The 17381-nt window shown below is 41.4% G+C and overlaps 1 protein-coding gene across 3 annotated transcripts in view; it reads left to right on the top strand.

Moving 5' to 3' along the window:
* Positions 1 to 17381, top strand: part of ITCH (itchy E3 ubiquitin protein ligase) — a 55992-nt gene that overhangs the window by 17470 nt on the left and 21141 nt on the right. Inside the window, exons 3-8 of one of the 3 annotated variants that reach the window (XM_083443992.1) lie at positions 1336 to 1477; positions 3288 to 3412; positions 4085 to 4219; positions 6120 to 6162; positions 8044 to 8213; positions 15257 to 15479. In XM_083443992.1, the coding sequence (XP_083300118.1) occupies positions 1336 to 1477; positions 3288 to 3412; positions 4085 to 4219; positions 6120 to 6162; positions 8044 to 8213; positions 15257 to 15479 (838 nt within the window). Of the gene's footprint in view, positions 1 to 1335; positions 1478 to 3287; positions 3413 to 4084; positions 4224 to 6119; positions 6163 to 8043; positions 8214 to 15256; positions 15480 to 17381 lie in introns of all 3 variants that reach the window. The other 2 variants (XM_083443994.1, XM_083443993.1) reach the window with 2 other exon arrangements.

The raw sequence follows: 17381 nt of genomic DNA, 5'->3' as shown, positions 1-17381 counted from the left end.
TATCTTGGCTGAGTGGTAAAATTGCCCCAGCTAAGTGGTACAATTTCTAAAGAGAAAGATTTTTATTTGCTTGATGTTAATTTTGTTGAGTCAGGATCACTTTCTCATTACTTAACTCACACACTGAAGAACACACTTCAGCTTTCTAAATAAAGCACATTTGTTTAAAACTTACTACTTATTTCACTTTCGTAACCGCAGTGAGAGACTCAACACTTCTGGTGCTAAATTTGACTAGTGTAGCTATATAAATACCACCAAGACAACAAGAAGACATGCAAAATTAATTGGTCCACTTTTTGAAATGCTACATGCTGCAGCCAATAGTGGTAACATAAAAGATTTGTTGTGGTTTGTATGGTACAGCATAAGAATATGTGTGAGTGCAAATGGAGCACACAGAACTAAGATTGTTGCATGCATCTTTACACCTAACTTAAAATGTGTGTATTTTTATGTTTACTTTAAAACAGGGGTCAGCAACCTTTTTCAGCTATGGGCTGGTCCAACATCCCTCAGACCGTGTGGATAGCAGCCTACCGCCCGGCACGTGGTGCGCCCTGAAGCAGAGCGTCCCGCCCGCCGGGTCCAACATCCCTCAGACATCCGCAGCGCTCCCCACGCTGCGGATAGCAGCCTGCTGCCCGGCGCGTGGGGCACCCTGAAGCAGAGCGACCCGCACGCCGGGCAGACACCCGCAGCCTGGGGAGCCCTGCAGGAGTTTCCGCAGGGCTCCCTAGGCTGCGGATAGTAGCCTGCTGCACGGAGCGCGGGGCGCGCTGAAGCAGAGCGCCCTGCGCTTCGGGCAGACATCGGCCAGCCCCACAAGCTCGGGCGACAGCGGGGAGGCGCAGCACCGCCATCCCACTGTTCCCTGACCTGGTTTTGGGGGGGAAATATGGGGGGGGGGAATTTCCTTTATTCCCCCCCCCAAAAAAAACTAGATGCGTCCTATGGGACGGAGCATCCTGTGGGACGAAAAATACGGTAATTACTTAGCAAAAGGCGGGCATTCCAGCAACAAGAGCTAAATGGATCAGAATTGGGGTGGTGAATATAGTTTTGGAAAGGTTTAAGAAAATTAAATGGCTTGATATAGTGATGACTTGACAAATGTTCCATCTTAGGTTTTAAATTGATTGAATGGAAGGGAAAATCTTTGGTCCAATGTAAATATTACATCCAAATGAAAGGACTTTGTGCCATGGTGTCTTTTCTGTCAATGTAAAAGAGTTGTAATTTGGCTGTGGTTCCATAATCTACTTTGCTAGGTAATAGTAGAAACTTTAGAAGTTGCTGAAGCAAATAAAGCACTCATTCATTCTCTTTCAATAGTTATTTCTGCGAAGTTGAAAGAAAACAAAAACAAATGGTTTGGACCCAGCCCTTACGTGGAAGTCTCTGTTGATGGACAGTCAAAGAAAACAGAAAAGTGCAACAATACTAATAGTCCAAAATGGAAACAACATCTTACAGTGTAGGTTTGGAAATGTTCCTTATTTTGTTATTTTGTTATAAGAAACAGAAATGCAGTTGCCTTATACTGTGGGATGGATATTGACAAGAGAAAAATTCAGGTCTTATCAGGGTGTGTGATCATGGGAAATAGTATTTTGTTCTGAGCCATTCCCAAGATCTGTAATTGGAGAACTCCAAATCTCCCCCCCCCCATCAGTTTTAATTCATTCACCTGATTTGTATAATATCTAAGTGCACACGATCACAGTGTGACCTTATAACCCTCGATAGCTTTACCCTTGTCCTTTTAATTATCCCAGTGACTTAAATGTTTTATACTGTGATGCCAATAAAGGTTATTGGTTTGATTTAACTGGTTTAAATGTTTTAGAATTTTTTTTGTTTTGTTTTTAATTAGGCACAGAGGCAGACCAGTAGCTCTGCAAACTAGGTTATATGGGTTTCGGCCCCTTACACTGTGTAAGGTGTGGCACTAGGTGGGTTCCCTGAGCCTCATGAATGGCTATGGGGGGGGAGTACAGGGAGTTGTTCCATAAAAGGGAAGCCCAGAAAGTCCCAATGTCCATAGGTGAGCGACTGTAAACATCTTTGTATCTGAACCAAAGTGTACAAGGAATGAGGAGGGAACTAAAGAAGCATATAGTTGCTAGAAGAAAGGATATTTTCCCCTAAAACTTAGTGAAAGGTGTATATACTGTTCTTGCTTCTAAGACTTCAAAACCTGCATGTAAAAATCTGCCTGTAAGATTTACTGTGAAATAAATACACTTAAGAGTTTTGTTTTTTTTATTGTGCACAAGGTTCCCCATTTATGTGCTACTGAAATACAGTGGTACCTCGGGTTAAGTGCTTAATTCGTTCCGGAGGTCTGTTCTTAACCTGAAACTGTTCTTAACCTGAAGCACCACTTTAGTTAATGGGGCCTCCTGCTGCTGCCGCGCCGCCGGAGCATGATTTCTGTTCTCATCCTGAAGCAAAGTTCTTAACTCGAGGTACTATTTCTGGGTTAGCGGAGTCGGTAAACTGAAGCGTCTGTAACCTGAAGCGTATGTAACCCGAGGTGCCACTGTAAACATATATTTGCAGGATTAATTTCTGTCATAAAAAGCCACATTTTTCTGTCAATGTTAATACTGTTTGGAATATGATAGCTCTTGGAAGATCAATTGATTCGTGCATTTTTGGGGGGTGAGGTGTCAATTTTGTAACTGTAAGTGACAGATAAGAGCTGTTTGACAGTGGAACAGACTCCCATGAAAGGTGGTGGACTCTTCCGCCTTGGAGATTTTAAGCAGAGATTAGGCAGCCACCTGTCGTGTATAATCTAGTTGAGATTTTGTTGGAAGGGACCATGAAGGGTCATCTAGTCCCACCCCCTACAACAGAGGTCAGCAAACTTTTTCAGCAGGGGGCTGGTCCAATGTCCCTCAGACCTTGTGGGGGGCTGGACTATATTGGGGGGGGGAACCTGTGCCCCACAAGTAACCCAGAGATGCATTTTAAATAAAAGGGCACATTCTACGTATGTAAAAACACACTGATTCCCAGACCATCCGCGGGCCGGATTTAGAAGGCGATTGGGCCCCCGGGTCTTTGTTTGCCTACCCATGCCCTACAGTGCCCATCTTTGCCCAACATGGGGCTCAAATTCCTGACCTTGAAATCATTGCAGGGTGTTAGACTAGATGACCCTTGGTGTCCCTTGCAACTCTACAGTTCTATAAGTCTATGATTCTAAGTTACTCAGAAGTATTTTTAAATGGAACTTGTGAGTATGCATTACAGTATTTCTTGCTTCTTTCTTTTAGAATTGTCTCACCTGTCAGCAACCTGTGCTTCCGTGTATGGAGTCACCAAACGTTGAAATCTGATGTCTTATTGGGAAGCGCCACTCTAGAAATTAAAGAAACTCTCAAAGCAAACAATATGAAACGTAAGTATACAAAAAGCCCATAATTTTAAACGATGTAAACTTTGGTGTATGTGTATATAGTCAATATGAAAGATCTTAAGAAGTATGATGCCTACCCCTGCAGTCTTCCATAGGGTCCTAAGAACCAGAAATCATTCCATGAAGTCCCCACTAAAATTTGGTTCATTTGGAACATGTTTAGGTTCTGACTTATATGGTCCCCTTTATGAATGGGGTTCTACAATAGTAGGCCTGGCACAGAGAATATGCAACTATGCTTAAACTCTTATTATTAATTGTACGGTTATGAGGGCTCTTTTGTTTGATGTTAAAGATATTCATGGATGAGTTTTGCTTCTGCTTTTTATTTAGAGAAGGGTGGCACAACCTGGGGATGACATAAAAATAAATGAGAATTATACATTGTTCTGCTAGGGACATTTAGGGAGTTTAACAAGGAGTTAAAGCTTCAGAATCCCATTTTTCAGTAAGGGAATTACCCCCATTTAGTAAAGTTTTCTGAGGCTCACCAAGTGCAGTGATCACTGAATGTGTAAGATGAAATGGAACTGTGGTCATTTCTTAAAAGCTTTCCTCAGCTTTTTCATGAAATTGTATAAACCTTAATCAGTTCACTGCAATAAAAATACAAGGCAGTTGAGAACATTGATTTTGTTTGTATATTTTCAATAGTTGAACAAGTGGTGGTGAATATGATGCTTATTGGTGACAAAGAATCAACCGACGGGATTGGAGAGTTGTCTGTCTGTTTAGATGGCATGCAGGTAGATCCTGAGCTGCTGAGTAATGGTGACGCTCCAAGCAGAAGTGAGTAATATTTACCTTCTATGTGTGCACACTGCTGTTGCATCTTATAACTAGTTGTTTATATTAAATAACATTTGTTATTGTTGGTAGCATTTGGCGTTTGTTGAAGAATGCATTGAACCCTGATAAGGACTGTAAGCCAAAGTGCTTTTGGTTACAAACCTTTACATGCATGTTTAGAGTACTGAAGACAGTGACTTGGCTTGCACATAACACTAAGCCAAATCATGGCTAAGCATGAATGAGCACGCATACTGGTAGCCACAGTAAAAATTGTATCTGCTTTGCTGCTCCCCTGGTGCTTCTCCTACCACACTACCTGGAGCTAAGCCACAGTTTACCTTTGTGTCATGTCTGAAGCAGGGATCATGTTTTAACTCAATCCAGACAAGGTTTATTCTTGGTTAACTACTTGTGGTCTGTCTGTGGGAGGCAAATTACCAAGAGAGCCAGTAATTCCCAATCTAAATAATAATAATAATAATAATAATAATAATAATAATAATAATTTATTATTTGTACCCTTCCCCAGCCACTCTGGGCGGCTTCCACAGAAACCAAAAATACACTAAAATCATACATTAAAAGCTTCCCTGAACAGGGCTGCCTTAAGATGTCTTCTGAATGTCAGGTAGTTGTTTATCGCTTTGACATCTGATGGGAGGGCGTTCCACAGGGCAGGCGCCACTACTGAGAAGGCCCTCTGCCTGGTTCCCTGTAGCTTTGCTTCTCGCAATGAGGGAACCGCCAGAAGGCCCTCGGCGCTGGATCTCAGTGTCCGGGCAGAACGATGGGGGTGGAGACGCTCCTTCAGGTATACTGGGCCGAGGCCGTTTAGGGCTTTAAAGGTCAACACCATCACTTTGAATTGTGCTCGGAAACGTACTGGGAGCCAATGTAGGTCTTTCAAGACCGGTGTTATGTGGTCTCGGCAGCCACCCCCAGTCACCAGTCTAGCTGCCGCATTCTGGATTAGTTGTAGTTTCCGGGTCACCTTCAAAGGTAGCCCCACGTAGAGCGCATTGCAGTAGTCCAAGCGGGAGATAGCCAGAACATGCACCACTCTGGCGAGACAGTCCGCGGGCAGGTAGGGTCTCAGCCTGCGTACCAGGTGGAGTTGGTAGACAGCTGCCCTGGATACAGAATTGACCTGCGCCTCCATGGACAGCTGTGAGTCCAAAATGACTCCCAGGCTGCGCACCTGGTCCTGCAGGGGCGCAGTTACCCCATTCAGGACCAGGGAGTCCTCCACATGAGCCCGCCTCCTGTCCCCCAAAAACAGTACTTCTGTCTTGTCAGGATTCAACCTCAGTCCATTAGCCGCCATCCATCCTTCAACCACCTCCAAGCACTCACACAGGACCTTCACCGCCTTCACTGGTTCTGATTTGAAAGAGAGGTAGAGCTGGGTATCATCTGCATATTGATGGACACCCAGCCCAAAGCTGAATTGGTCCCACCCAGCTGAATTGGTCCCACCTCCCTGCAGAGGGGAAGGGTCGCGGAGAAGTCCAGTTGCACCAGGAAGTGATCTGACCATGGCACTTCTTTTGTTTCACTTTTACTTAGTGTCAGATCACTCACATCACTAGAGGTGAACACCAGGTCTAAGGCATGTCCATGACTATGAGTTGGGTCAAACCTATTCAGGGACAGCCCCATGGAGGCCATGCTTTCCACAAAGTCCTGACCTTCTGCTCACTCCAGCTCTAAAGTACAAAAAACTTTATCCATACTCTGTATTGGGGCTGTTGTGGGAACTCTGATCTCTTGCATTAATTAAAAGGCGAATGGCATATATTTTGACCAATAGTGAAAATCATACTTATTGCTTATGTCTTTCCATAAAACAACACAAATGTTAAAATAAGTTTCCATTTCCTTATTTTTAATATTAAAGGTCCCGTGCAGAATGATGGTTCCAGAGCAAAAAATGAAACAAGGTAAGGTGGTTTTCCACATCTGCAGTGGAGTTGTGGAATGCTGATAGTTGTGATGTTTAAAGTGCTGAGATTTAGCAGTTTTGTAGATATTTCAGAGTATTGGAAACTGGCTGGAAGTGGTCATGGGGATACAAGCTCCTTAGTAGTTTTAGTACTGTGGTACCTTAGTTTAAGAACAGCTTAGTTTATGAACAACTGCAAACCCGTAAGTAGGTGTTTTGGTTTGTGAACTTTGCCTTGGAAGCAGAACATGTTCTGCTTCCTGTTGAGTGTGTTCCATTTATAAATTGAGTCCCCTGTTGCCATGGGAAAGCACGCCTTGGTTTAAGAACACTTTGGTTTAAGAACAGACTTCCAGAATGGATTAAGTTCATTAGCCAATGTACCACTAAATAAAAAAATTGTCCAGTAGCACCTTAGAGACCAGCTAAGTATGTTCTGGGTATAAGTTCTTGTGTGCATGCACACTTCTTCAGATACCGTGTGTATGCACACAAAAGTTTACACCCAGAACATACTTAGTTGGTGCTACTGGACAATTTATTTATTTATTTCGACTGCGTCAGACCAACACGGCTACCTACCTGAATCAAGGTACCACTGTAATTGTAAAGAGTGTCTAGCTTGTAAAAATCTTGGTTATAATAGACACACATTTCAAAAAAGAAGAAAGAAAATGAAAGCAAAATCCTGTTTTTGTTCAGTTCTTCACTAATAAATAATCATTTACTCAGGCAAAAGAGTTGGTGCACACATATTTTTAAGATGGGATGGATGACATTCTTCTTTGGGATGACTTCCCCTTCTGGGGGCAGGCAAGGTCATCACAGGGTCTTCAGAGCTTTTCATGTCTTCTCCAAGGGAGAAGGAGCTCTCTTACCCACCATACTGACCCTGTTGTGGTCAATGGTGAGGCCTGCAATGCAGGAATCCTTCCCACAGCCGCCAACCCCGGGTGGGCTTGAACTACCACCCTTCTGGTTAGCAGCCAGACACACTGACCCATTGCACGATTAGTCCAACTTAATTGTATGCAGTAGGATAAATACCTCTGTGTCTTATCCTTTCAGTTCCTTTATTCCATCCTGAAAAGCACATTGTTTGTGGTATAAAGTTTTTAGTTCTTGTAAACTGCAAGTAACAAAAGATTTTATAATATCTGAGTTGACAGTTTTAAAATTCCCTCAAAGCAGGAAGCAGCAAGATGAATTCTGAATATATTCCACTTGAAATAGTGTTTATTAGTACCTTTTGAAATATACCGTATTTTTCGCCCTATAGGACGCACTTTTCCCCCTCCAAAAATGAAGGGAATATGTGTGTGCGTCCTATGGAGCGAATGCAGGCTTTCGCTGAAGCTTGGAGAGCGAGAGGGGTCGGTGCACACCGACCCCTCTCTCTCTCCAGGCTTCAGGCAGCTATCCGCAAGCCTTCGGAGCGCAGCGGGAGTTCCCACCGGGCTCCGAAGGCTTGTGGATAGCAGCATGCAGCCTGAAGCCCAGAGAGTGCAGCGCCAACTCCCGCTGCGCACCCCGGGCTTTAGGCAGCTATCCACAAGCCTTCGGAGCCCAGTGGGAGTTCCCACCGGGCTCAGAAGGCTTGCGGATAGCAGCAAGCTCCGGGAGCAAAGGCGAAGTTGCATGCAACTTCGCCCCCGCTTCCGGACCCGTTCTGGGGGTTGGGGTCGGGGGAAGCTCAGGCTTCCCCCGCCCCCAGCCCGGCAAGCTCCAGGAGCGAAGGCTTTTATAAGAACAGGGTTCTATTTTGTTTCTATGAATTGTGACAAGAGTTCGATTAGGAAACTTCTTTTTCAAAATTGTTTTAACATTCAGTGAGATCTCCATATCTCCATGATAATTTGTATTGTGCTTTCTCATAAAGGAACAATACAAATGGTCCTGAAAGCTGTGAGTCTCCCGGGTCTAGTGACAGCAGAGCATCTAATGGCAATGATTCTCCATTAATTGCAAATGGAGGTTGTAAGCCAGCTAGACCGCCTAGACCATCTCGGCCACCTCCACCTACTCCACGTAGACCATCTGCTCCACCTGGTATGTCTGCAAGAGAAAAGTATTACTTTATTTTTTTTTATTTTTATAAATTTTTTTATTGCGTTTCTTTCCACAATTTTATAGGTTTATAAACAAATAAAGTAGTTACAAGAAACAAATTTTCTCTTTTTTTAACAACAAAAGCAAAAAAAAAACTTGGACTTCCCCACCCCTTCCGATTCTGCGTTCTTTGCATTAACAATGTCAGCATTTTGTTACCTTATTTCATACCTTGTTGTAACTTTCGAATGTTATGTATCCAAATACAATATATTATATCTCAATTTCAATACCTTTAAAATAAACATAACATATTCAATTTAAATTGTCTCCTTTTCTCTTTTGTCACTAATTTTACCATTTACTTAATCATATTCGCAGAAGCTTAACGTTTCCTAATCATGCACTTTCTTAGGATTCATACAGCTTATAATATTTTTTCAGATAATCTTTAAATTTTCCCCAGTCCTCCTCAATTGTTTCTTTATCCAAATCTCGGATTCTGCCGGTCAGTTCAGCTATCTCCATGTAGTCCATCAACTGCGTCTGCCAGTCCTCCAGCGTGGGCAAATCTTGTGTCTTCCAACTCTTTGCAATGAGTATTCTTGCTGCTGTGCTAGCGTACATAAACAAAGTTCTATCTTTCTTTGACATTTTCTGGTCCACCATGCCCAACAGGAAGGCCTCAGGTTTCTTAGGAAAGGTATACCTAAATACCTTTTTCAATTCATTATAAATCATTTCCCAAAAGGCCTTCACTTTTGGGCAGGTCCACCAGAGATGGAAGAAAGTCCCCTCTGCTTCCTTACACTTCCAACATTTGTTGTCAGACAGGTGATGCATCTTGGCTAGCCTGACTGGGGTCATGTACCACCGGTATATCATTTTCATAATGTTTTCCTTCAAGGCAGTAGATGCCGTGAATTTCATTCCGGTGTTCCATAACCTTTCCCAGTCTTCAAACATAATATTATGTCCAACATCCTGTGCCCATTTTATCATAGCAGATTTAACTGTCTCATCCTGTGTGTTCCACATAAGCAGCAAGTTATACATTCTAGATAAAATCTTGGTCTTTGGTTCTAACAATTCTGTCTCTAGTTTCGATTTCCCCTCCTGGAAACCAACCTTTTTATCCATTTTAAAAACCTCTTGAATTTGAGCATAATGTAACCAATCTCGCACCTTGTTTTTTAATTTGTCCTGGCTCTGCAACTTCCAACCATCTCCAATTTTTTCAATTAATTCCCAATATTTCGGCCAATAGGCCTCCATATTGGTTCTTTTTCGAGCTTTGGCCTCCACCGGTGATAGCCACCTCGGTGTTTTACTCTCTAATAAGTCTTTATATTTCATCCAGACTGCAAAAATCGCTTTTCTGACAATATGGCTTTTAAACAATTTGTGAACTTTAACCTTGTCATACCATAAATATGCATGCCAACCAAATGCATTATCAAAACCTTCCAGATCTAGGACATCGGTGTTTTCTAGCAAAAACCAATCTTTCAGCCAGCAGAAGGCTGCAGCTTCATAGTACAACCTCAAATCCGGCAGGGCAAATCCCCCTCTTTCTTTTAAGTCAGTTAATATTTTATACTTTATTCGGGGCTTTTTGCCCTGCCAGACAAACTTAGATATATCCTTCTGCCATTTTCCAAAACATTCCTCTCTGTCCACGATCTGTAGGGTTTGAAACAAGAATAACATTTTCGGCAATACATTCATTTTAATTGCTGCAATCCTTCCCAACAAGGAAAGTTTCAATCTTGACCAAATTTCTAAATCCTTCTTTACTTCCAACCAGCATTTTTCATAATTGTCCTTAAATAAATTCAAATTTTTGGAAGACAAATAGATCCCTAGGTATTTCACTTTCTTTACCACATTTAATTCTGTTTCTCTCTGAAACCCCTCTGTTTCTGTAAGTGTCAAATTCTTGGTCAAAACCTTGGTTTTTTGTTTGTTCAACTTAAACCCCGCCACCCGACCAAACTCAGATATAAGTTCAAGAACTCTTTTTGTACTGGATTCTGGCTCCTGCAATGTCAAAACTAGGTCATCTGCAAAAGCTTTAAGTTTATATTGTTTCACTCCGACCTCTATCCCTTGTACCAGCCGGTCCTCCCTTATCATGTTCAATAGCACCTCCAGGACTGAAATGAATAAAAGAGGGGATAGAGGGCACCCTTGTCGTGTCCCTTTTTCAATTTTGAACTCCTCCGTCACCACATTGTTCACTATTAATTTGGCCTTTTGCTCTGAATAAATTGCTCGTAACCCATTTTCAAACCCCCGCCCCACTCCCATCCCTTCCAAGTTTTTCTTCATGAACATCCAAGATATATTGTCAAATGCTTTCTCCGCATCAACAAAAATTAACACCGCCCTTGTGTTCCTGTTAGTTTGTAAAAGTTCCAAGATATCGATGATGTTTCTGGTATTCTCATATAAATGTCTACCAGGGAGAAAGCCTGCTTGGTCTTTGTGAATTACTTCAATTAAAACTTTTTTAAGTCTACTTGCCAAAATGTCTGCAAATATTTTGTAATCCACATTCAGAAGTGAGATGGGGCGGTAGTTCTTGAGTTGAGTCTTTTCAGTTTCTATCTTAGGTATCAATGTGATGAACGCTTCTTTCCACGTTTCTGGTGCCCTCTTCCCATCCATGATCTGGTTACATACCTCCAACAAGGGTTGTGTTAAATAGTCTTTCAAAGTCTTGTAGTATTTGGAGGTAAGCCCATCCGGGCCTGGAGATTTGCCTAGTTGCATGTTCTGAATGGCACTTTCAATTTCCTGGGTGGTTATTGTAGAGTTCAAGATTGATCTTTTATCTTGAGTTATTTTTGATAGTCCATTTGTCTTTAAAAAATGATCTATCTCTGATTCTTTCTGAGGCCCCTGTACATAAAGTTCTTTAAAATATCTGTGGAAGCACTTCCTAATTTCCTCTGGTTTCTGCACCGTTCTTCCTTCAATCTCTAGATTTGTAACTGTATTCAACTTTTGTCTTTTTTTCAGCTGCCAAGCTAGCAGCTTTCCACATTTATTTGCTGATTCAAAGGATCTTTGCTTCATCTGTTTTATTTTCCATTCAATCTCCTGATTAATCAATTTTGAATATTCTGCTTGATGGAATTTAATTTCTCTCAACAGATCCTTTGACTTTGGTTTAGTTCTCAATTTTTTCTCTCCTTGATGTATTTTCTCCAATATTTTATCTTTCTTTCCATTCCAGAGCTTCTTCTTAATTGTATTCTGTTGTATCAGAAACCCCCTCATGACAGCTTTGCTTGCGTCCCAGATCGTTCTTTTTTCTACTGTAGTATTCAAATTTATCTCAAAATAGTCCTTTAATGTTTTTTGGGCCTTTTTCACAATCTCTTGATCTCTTAAAAGAGTGTCATTCATTCTCCATCTGAAGGATCCGGTTTGAGTAAGTCTGAGATCTAATTTCAGAGCGTTGTGGTCGGAGCATGTTTTTGGGCAGATTTCCACCTTTTTAGTCTTGGGTGCCAGCCCCCTGGAGGTCCAGATTTGGTCGATCCTTGACCAGGACAGGTGGGCCTCAGAGAAGAAAGTTCCTTCTTTACCTAGGGGGTTCTTTGTCCTCCATATATCAATCAAATCCAGATTGTCAGTCATTTCAAAAAAAGTTTTAGGCAGTCTGCCGTCTGATGTTAGATTTTGGTTATAAGACTTATCCATATGTGTAGACACCACTCCATTCATGTCTCCCATCATTATGATGTTAGCATAGTCCAGATAGTCCAGCAGCGTCTCATGCAGCTTCTTGAAAAATTCTGATTTCCCGTCGTTTGGAGCATAAATTCCTAGTATCAATATTTTTTCTCCTTGGATCTGGATTTCAATTGCCAGAATTCTTCCATATTCATCTTTGAATAAAAATTTAGGTATCAGGTTCTCCTTAGCATAAATCACCACTCCTCTTTTCTTTACCTTGTCTGAGGAAATAAACTCTTGGCCTAGTCTTTTGTTAACCAAAACTTTCCTGTGGAGCCTGGTCACATGGGTTTCTTGTAAACAAATAATGTCCAATTGTTCTTTCTTCAATATATGAAACAGTTTCCTTCTTTTCTCCGGGGAGTTTCCACCATTTATATTCCAACTGAGTAGCTGCAGAGACATCCTGAACTATTCTGTTACACCTAGAGCGGTGTATCTTCTTTTTCCTCTAATTCCGAGGGTTTAGGCGTCCCTCCGCCTGCTGGCAGAGTGGGTCCTGGTTTAAGTATAGGCCAAAGGGCTGCTGCTTCTTTTTGGAGATCTTCTCCGTGGTCGTGCTGGAACTTTTGTAGATCCTCTGGTAATCTTATTTTAACCTTCTTCTGTTTGTAAGTAAATGATAGTCCTTGTGGGAACTCCCACCTATAAGGAATTGAGTTGAGTCTCAACAACTTAGCCAATTCTGAATAGGTGGCTCTCAGATCCAATAGCTGTTTAGGAATATCTCGGTAGATTTCCACCCTTTTCTCTTGTATCTCGATTGAGTTTTTGAAGTGTAGGCCTAGTATTTTGTCTCTCTCCTCTCTTGATCTCAAAGCTATTAGACAATCTCTAGATCTATCTTTTCTTACCAATCTTCCCAATCGAAAAGCCGAGACTATTTTAAAATCACTTTCTTCTTTTAAGCCCCAGAACTTTGAAAATTCTGTTGTCAAAAATCCAATCAAATCTTCTTGTTCGATTTCTGGGACCGCCCTAAGCCTAAGGTTAGTCTCCCGGTTTTTCAGTTCCACCAAAGAGAGATAGGTTTGTTGGTCCCCTATCTGTTTATGCAGAGGCTTGACTTCTGCTTTAACTTCCTCAACCTCTTTTTTAGCTGATGTTGCAATTTCAACGGCTTCCCCTGCCAATTTACGGTTCTCTTCCGTTGCTCCTTGCAATTTTTCAATTGCTTGGGTGTGTTGGGAAACCTGATCTGTCAATTTCTGGATCAAGGATGTAGCTTGGTCAATTTTTGTTGATTGGTTATCAATTTTTTGATTTAATGTTGACAATTGTTCCAAAACTTGTTTCAGTGCTGCCTCTGCTCCTCCTGATGCCATATCTTCCTCTTCAGATTTTTCAGGCTTTTCACTTTCTACTTTTTGTGTTGCAAGCACAGCAGGCACTGATAGTCTACGTCCCTGAGTTAAAGTTGTTTGCAAAAGCTGTGCCTGCTTTTTTGCTTTTTCATTTTCCTTAGCTTCCTTAGCTTTGGCTGCTCTTGTCTTTCCTGTACCACTCATCAGTCAATGTTCAAGGTCAGATGTTATAATCCCATGGGAAAGACAAGTCCAAATTTATAAACAGTCTGGAGAAAGAAAGTAAGCAAAAAAACTTTTCCCAGGCCTTTGTTATCCAATGTCCTCTAGGGGGAGTGCCACCAAAAGTTAGTAAGAAGAAGGTAACTTTTCCGCCATTAAAGTTTCCGTTTTCAAAAACAATTTTAAAAGCAAGTTAGTTCCAAAACATTAAGAAAAAAGTCCTGCAGAGCACTTTAAAACGTTTAACAATGTTCCAACAAGGTGCCTGCAATTGTATCCACTCAAACTAAGTAAGCCCAAAAGTTGCACTTCAGTTACAAAAGTATCTGGAAGTTTGTAACAGTTCCGCAGTCAAGCAACTTCACCCGGCCACCCGAAGATTTGGGGTTAGAGTCTTCCCTCGCCCCATGGGGGACCGCTCCAAGTCCAATTTAAACTGTATTTTTTCTTCCTTTAAGAATAGAATTTCAAGTGTGCACGAAAGTCCCACTTTAAAGCCTTAAAGCTTCCCTGTTCACAGCGCTTTCCGCTCTTTAAACAGTCTGCTTTGATCTTATAAGCAGTGCCGGAAGACGGACTTCCTCTTTCTCGTCTCCCGGTTTCAGCCAAATTTCTTCAAGTTATTATAACAAATCTTAAGTCCTTACTCACGGGTTTGCTGTTTCAAAATAGTATTTTTGGAAGAAAGGTCAGCGCTCATCCGTGACAGCCGCGCGGCTTCGCCTCCGCAGAAAGAGCGATGAACTCACAGCACCGCTCCCCCTCCTTCACTCCGGGGCCCCTTACGGGGTCCCTTCCGCGAATTTGGGGTCGCTCCAGGTGCCCGCCGAGTCCCACGGCCACGGACTCTCTCTGTCCGTGGTTTTTCTTGATGGGTTGCCGCTGCGCCGTAGCGAAACAACCCTTTTCTGCGGTGCCCCTCTTCAGAGCTCGAAGAGGTCCGCCATCACGGTTTCGCGCCGCCTCCGGAAGTCGAGAAAAGTATTACTTTAAAAGTTCTTGAATTCAGTGTTTGTTTGAATTAAGTTTGTTCAGTGTATTCTGCCCACTGCGCTAGTATATTAAAGCTGTGTGTAATATAATAAAAGATAATGACACATGCATCCCCCCTCCAAAAAATTGTGGCTTAATTCATAATAAGCATGCTTTAGCATTTGTGAAGCCAGTTATATTTCTGTCTGACCTTCAGCAAAGCATTCTTAAACAGCTGAAAGGAAAAGCTATACAGCTCAGAAGTGCATCATATGGCAATTCTGAGAACACACATTGTCCCATAGTTAAATTATGGAAGTTTTCTTCATACAAAATACTGAAGTAGCTTTATGTGACGCCTACTGAAGTTGCAGCCTGGAATTTTCTTTTCAAGGACTTCAGGCTTTCTGTGGTCAAGAGAAAGAGGCAACTGCTTCAAAAAGAATCTCTTTCATAGTGTTCTCTTAATCAGAGTACAGATTTCCTGTAAATGAAATTGAACAATGAGCCAAACTAAAATTCAAGAAGGCTTTTCCATTTATGGTTAAATTGAGTTCTGATAGGTTTGTGGAAATGTTGTTGGAAGGGTTTCTGCCATTGACTACTTTTACTTAGAAGTCTGGGAACTTAATAACTGCCGTGTGCCAAGTAGTTACTTGAGGGCTTATCTGTTCTTGCTTTGCTGTACTGCTGTCTTGAGTCCATTTCAGGGGGACAGGTGGAGTATAAATAAATATACAATACTGGAATTAAAATAAACATAAATATTTGTCTTTTTCTTGTCTGTGTTCTTCGCAGCATGTGTCAATGGTACTTCCTCCACAGAATCAGAAGGGGCTAGTGCAGGATTGGTGCCAACTACAAGTTCAGCATCGGAACAAAACTCAGAGGGAGCAACAGCAGTAACGGGCGCTCCTGCAGCAGCTGCTTTGGCCACACCACCAATATCCAGACAAGTTCAGCCAGTAACTCCAGCTTCACAGCCACATCACACAGTTAGTCAAGGTCCTCTTCCACCTGGGTAAGAGTTTGATGCTCTTAGGTTTTATGTTATACACACGTCTCTAACACAAAATTTACTGCAAGATACAAGTTTCCTCCGTCTCATCCATTTGATTTCTAAAAGCACCAAAATATACTGTGCTTTATACAGTACGTTGCATTTGCAGGGTGGAACTAAAAAAAAAGCCACAAAAGAGTTAAAGTAAAACCTATGTAATAATTAGAAAAAATAGAACACCAACACGGAAACGCTTGAGACAAGATGTGAGTTTTTAATTATTTAAAGCTGAGAGGTCAGCTGAATATTAAAGTGAAAGATAGCATGAATTAACTGAGATGAGAGAAATCACAGAGATGAGAAACAGCACAATGAGTGGAACGTTTTGTTCTAATTTTCATGAATTCACTCACTGCAGTTCCTTGTGCCATACACCTTTGCATTCTGTAGAGTCTGCAGACCACCAGGAATATCTTTTCAGGAAGGAAGAGGCAGGGAAGCCCTATTCCTACAAGTAGAACTCTTCACAGTTCTTGAAATCCAAGCTAATACAGAGAGACAATCAACAGACTTTATCTAGAGCAGTAATATGAGCTGAGAAAGGCAAGTATCAAAGATAATGATCATACTTTTCAGTCTTCTCAGCAAGTTTTGTTGCTTGAAGAAGTGAGCAAAGGCAAAAATGAATATTAGAGCATAAGATCCTTTTGTCTGTCTCCCTATCTAAGAACTACTAAGTTCAGCACTTGGCTTATGGAAAAAGATACATTTGTTTATATTGTGGCGGACTTCCCCACAATACAGTGGTAAAAGGTAATCTGGCACAAGCACATAATTCCATAAGGTCTGATAAATGACACACCCCAATAATAAGTTTTAGAAGCCTTTTTTTCCACCATGTCCATTCTCTGCAAAAAAATATTGTATGTGCCCAAATACGATGATGATCAGAATTTCAAAACTTTCATAGTTGAGTACCAATACAAGAAAGCCAGTATGTTTATAAATACAGTTGAATGGCTGCAGTTTGAATATGTATAGTGAGAAATGGGTACAATTCTATGTGTGCAATATATATGGTAGCATGTGGCCACAGTGGGCCAATGTGGCTGCTGTTGCTTAGTAGGTTTGGAATCTAAATGCCCTGAAATTTTTGATCTTAAGTCAATGTGATATGGTACAGGGTGGAGCTGAATATGTTTTCATGGAGTATGTTTTAAAGAAGCTCTGTGGTTCACTAAATTTCTAAAGCCAAGAGTACATATTCAGAATCTCCAATAATGTTAGTCATGCCATAGCAGTTTAAAAGTATGGACTCTTCCTGAAAAATAGAAGTTTTGCCTTTCTGGATTAGGTCAAGATTCATTTAGTTCAGTGTGCTTTCTTCCACAATGGCTAGCTAGATATCCATAGGAAGTCTGTAAGTAAACAGGCACTAAGAAAACAACTACTGATCCACTGGTGGATTGTGGCCTACCCTTCATCCATACCTTATGAGATGGGAATTGTCAGACCTCAACCACAGGGATGGGGGCTCAGATCCTAACTTGTTGACTTTGGAGTAGACTTCTGTCAGCCTAACATAGTTTACAAGATTCATATAAGATCACAACAGATAATTCCCATGTATGCTACTCTCTGCAACTTTGAGAAAGGAGGGGAACACTATAAAGATGACCAATAAATCCTATTCCTATAAAATGTGCCCAAGGGAAGGAATCACAGAATGTCCCTCAAGAGTTATATGGTACTAGTGTCATAAATACAAATGTAAAATTAAACCTGGGTCTTGGTCTTGTATAGAAACAAATGTGTTTGAAAATGTCATTTTATTAATTGTCAGAATGAAGATTTAGTCCTACAGTAAGCCCGCAACTTACATGCATGGCAAAATAAAAATTAAAAGGAACTGGAAGGGGGTAG

Source organism: Podarcis tiliguerta, assembly GCF_965153285.1.
Source record: "Podarcis tiliguerta genome assembly, chromosome: 6".
NCBI classification, from domain to species: domain Eukaryota; kingdom Metazoa; phylum Chordata; class Lepidosauria; order Squamata; family Lacertidae; genus Podarcis; species Podarcis tiliguerta.
This window is presented reverse-complemented; position numbering and strand designations above follow the sequence as displayed.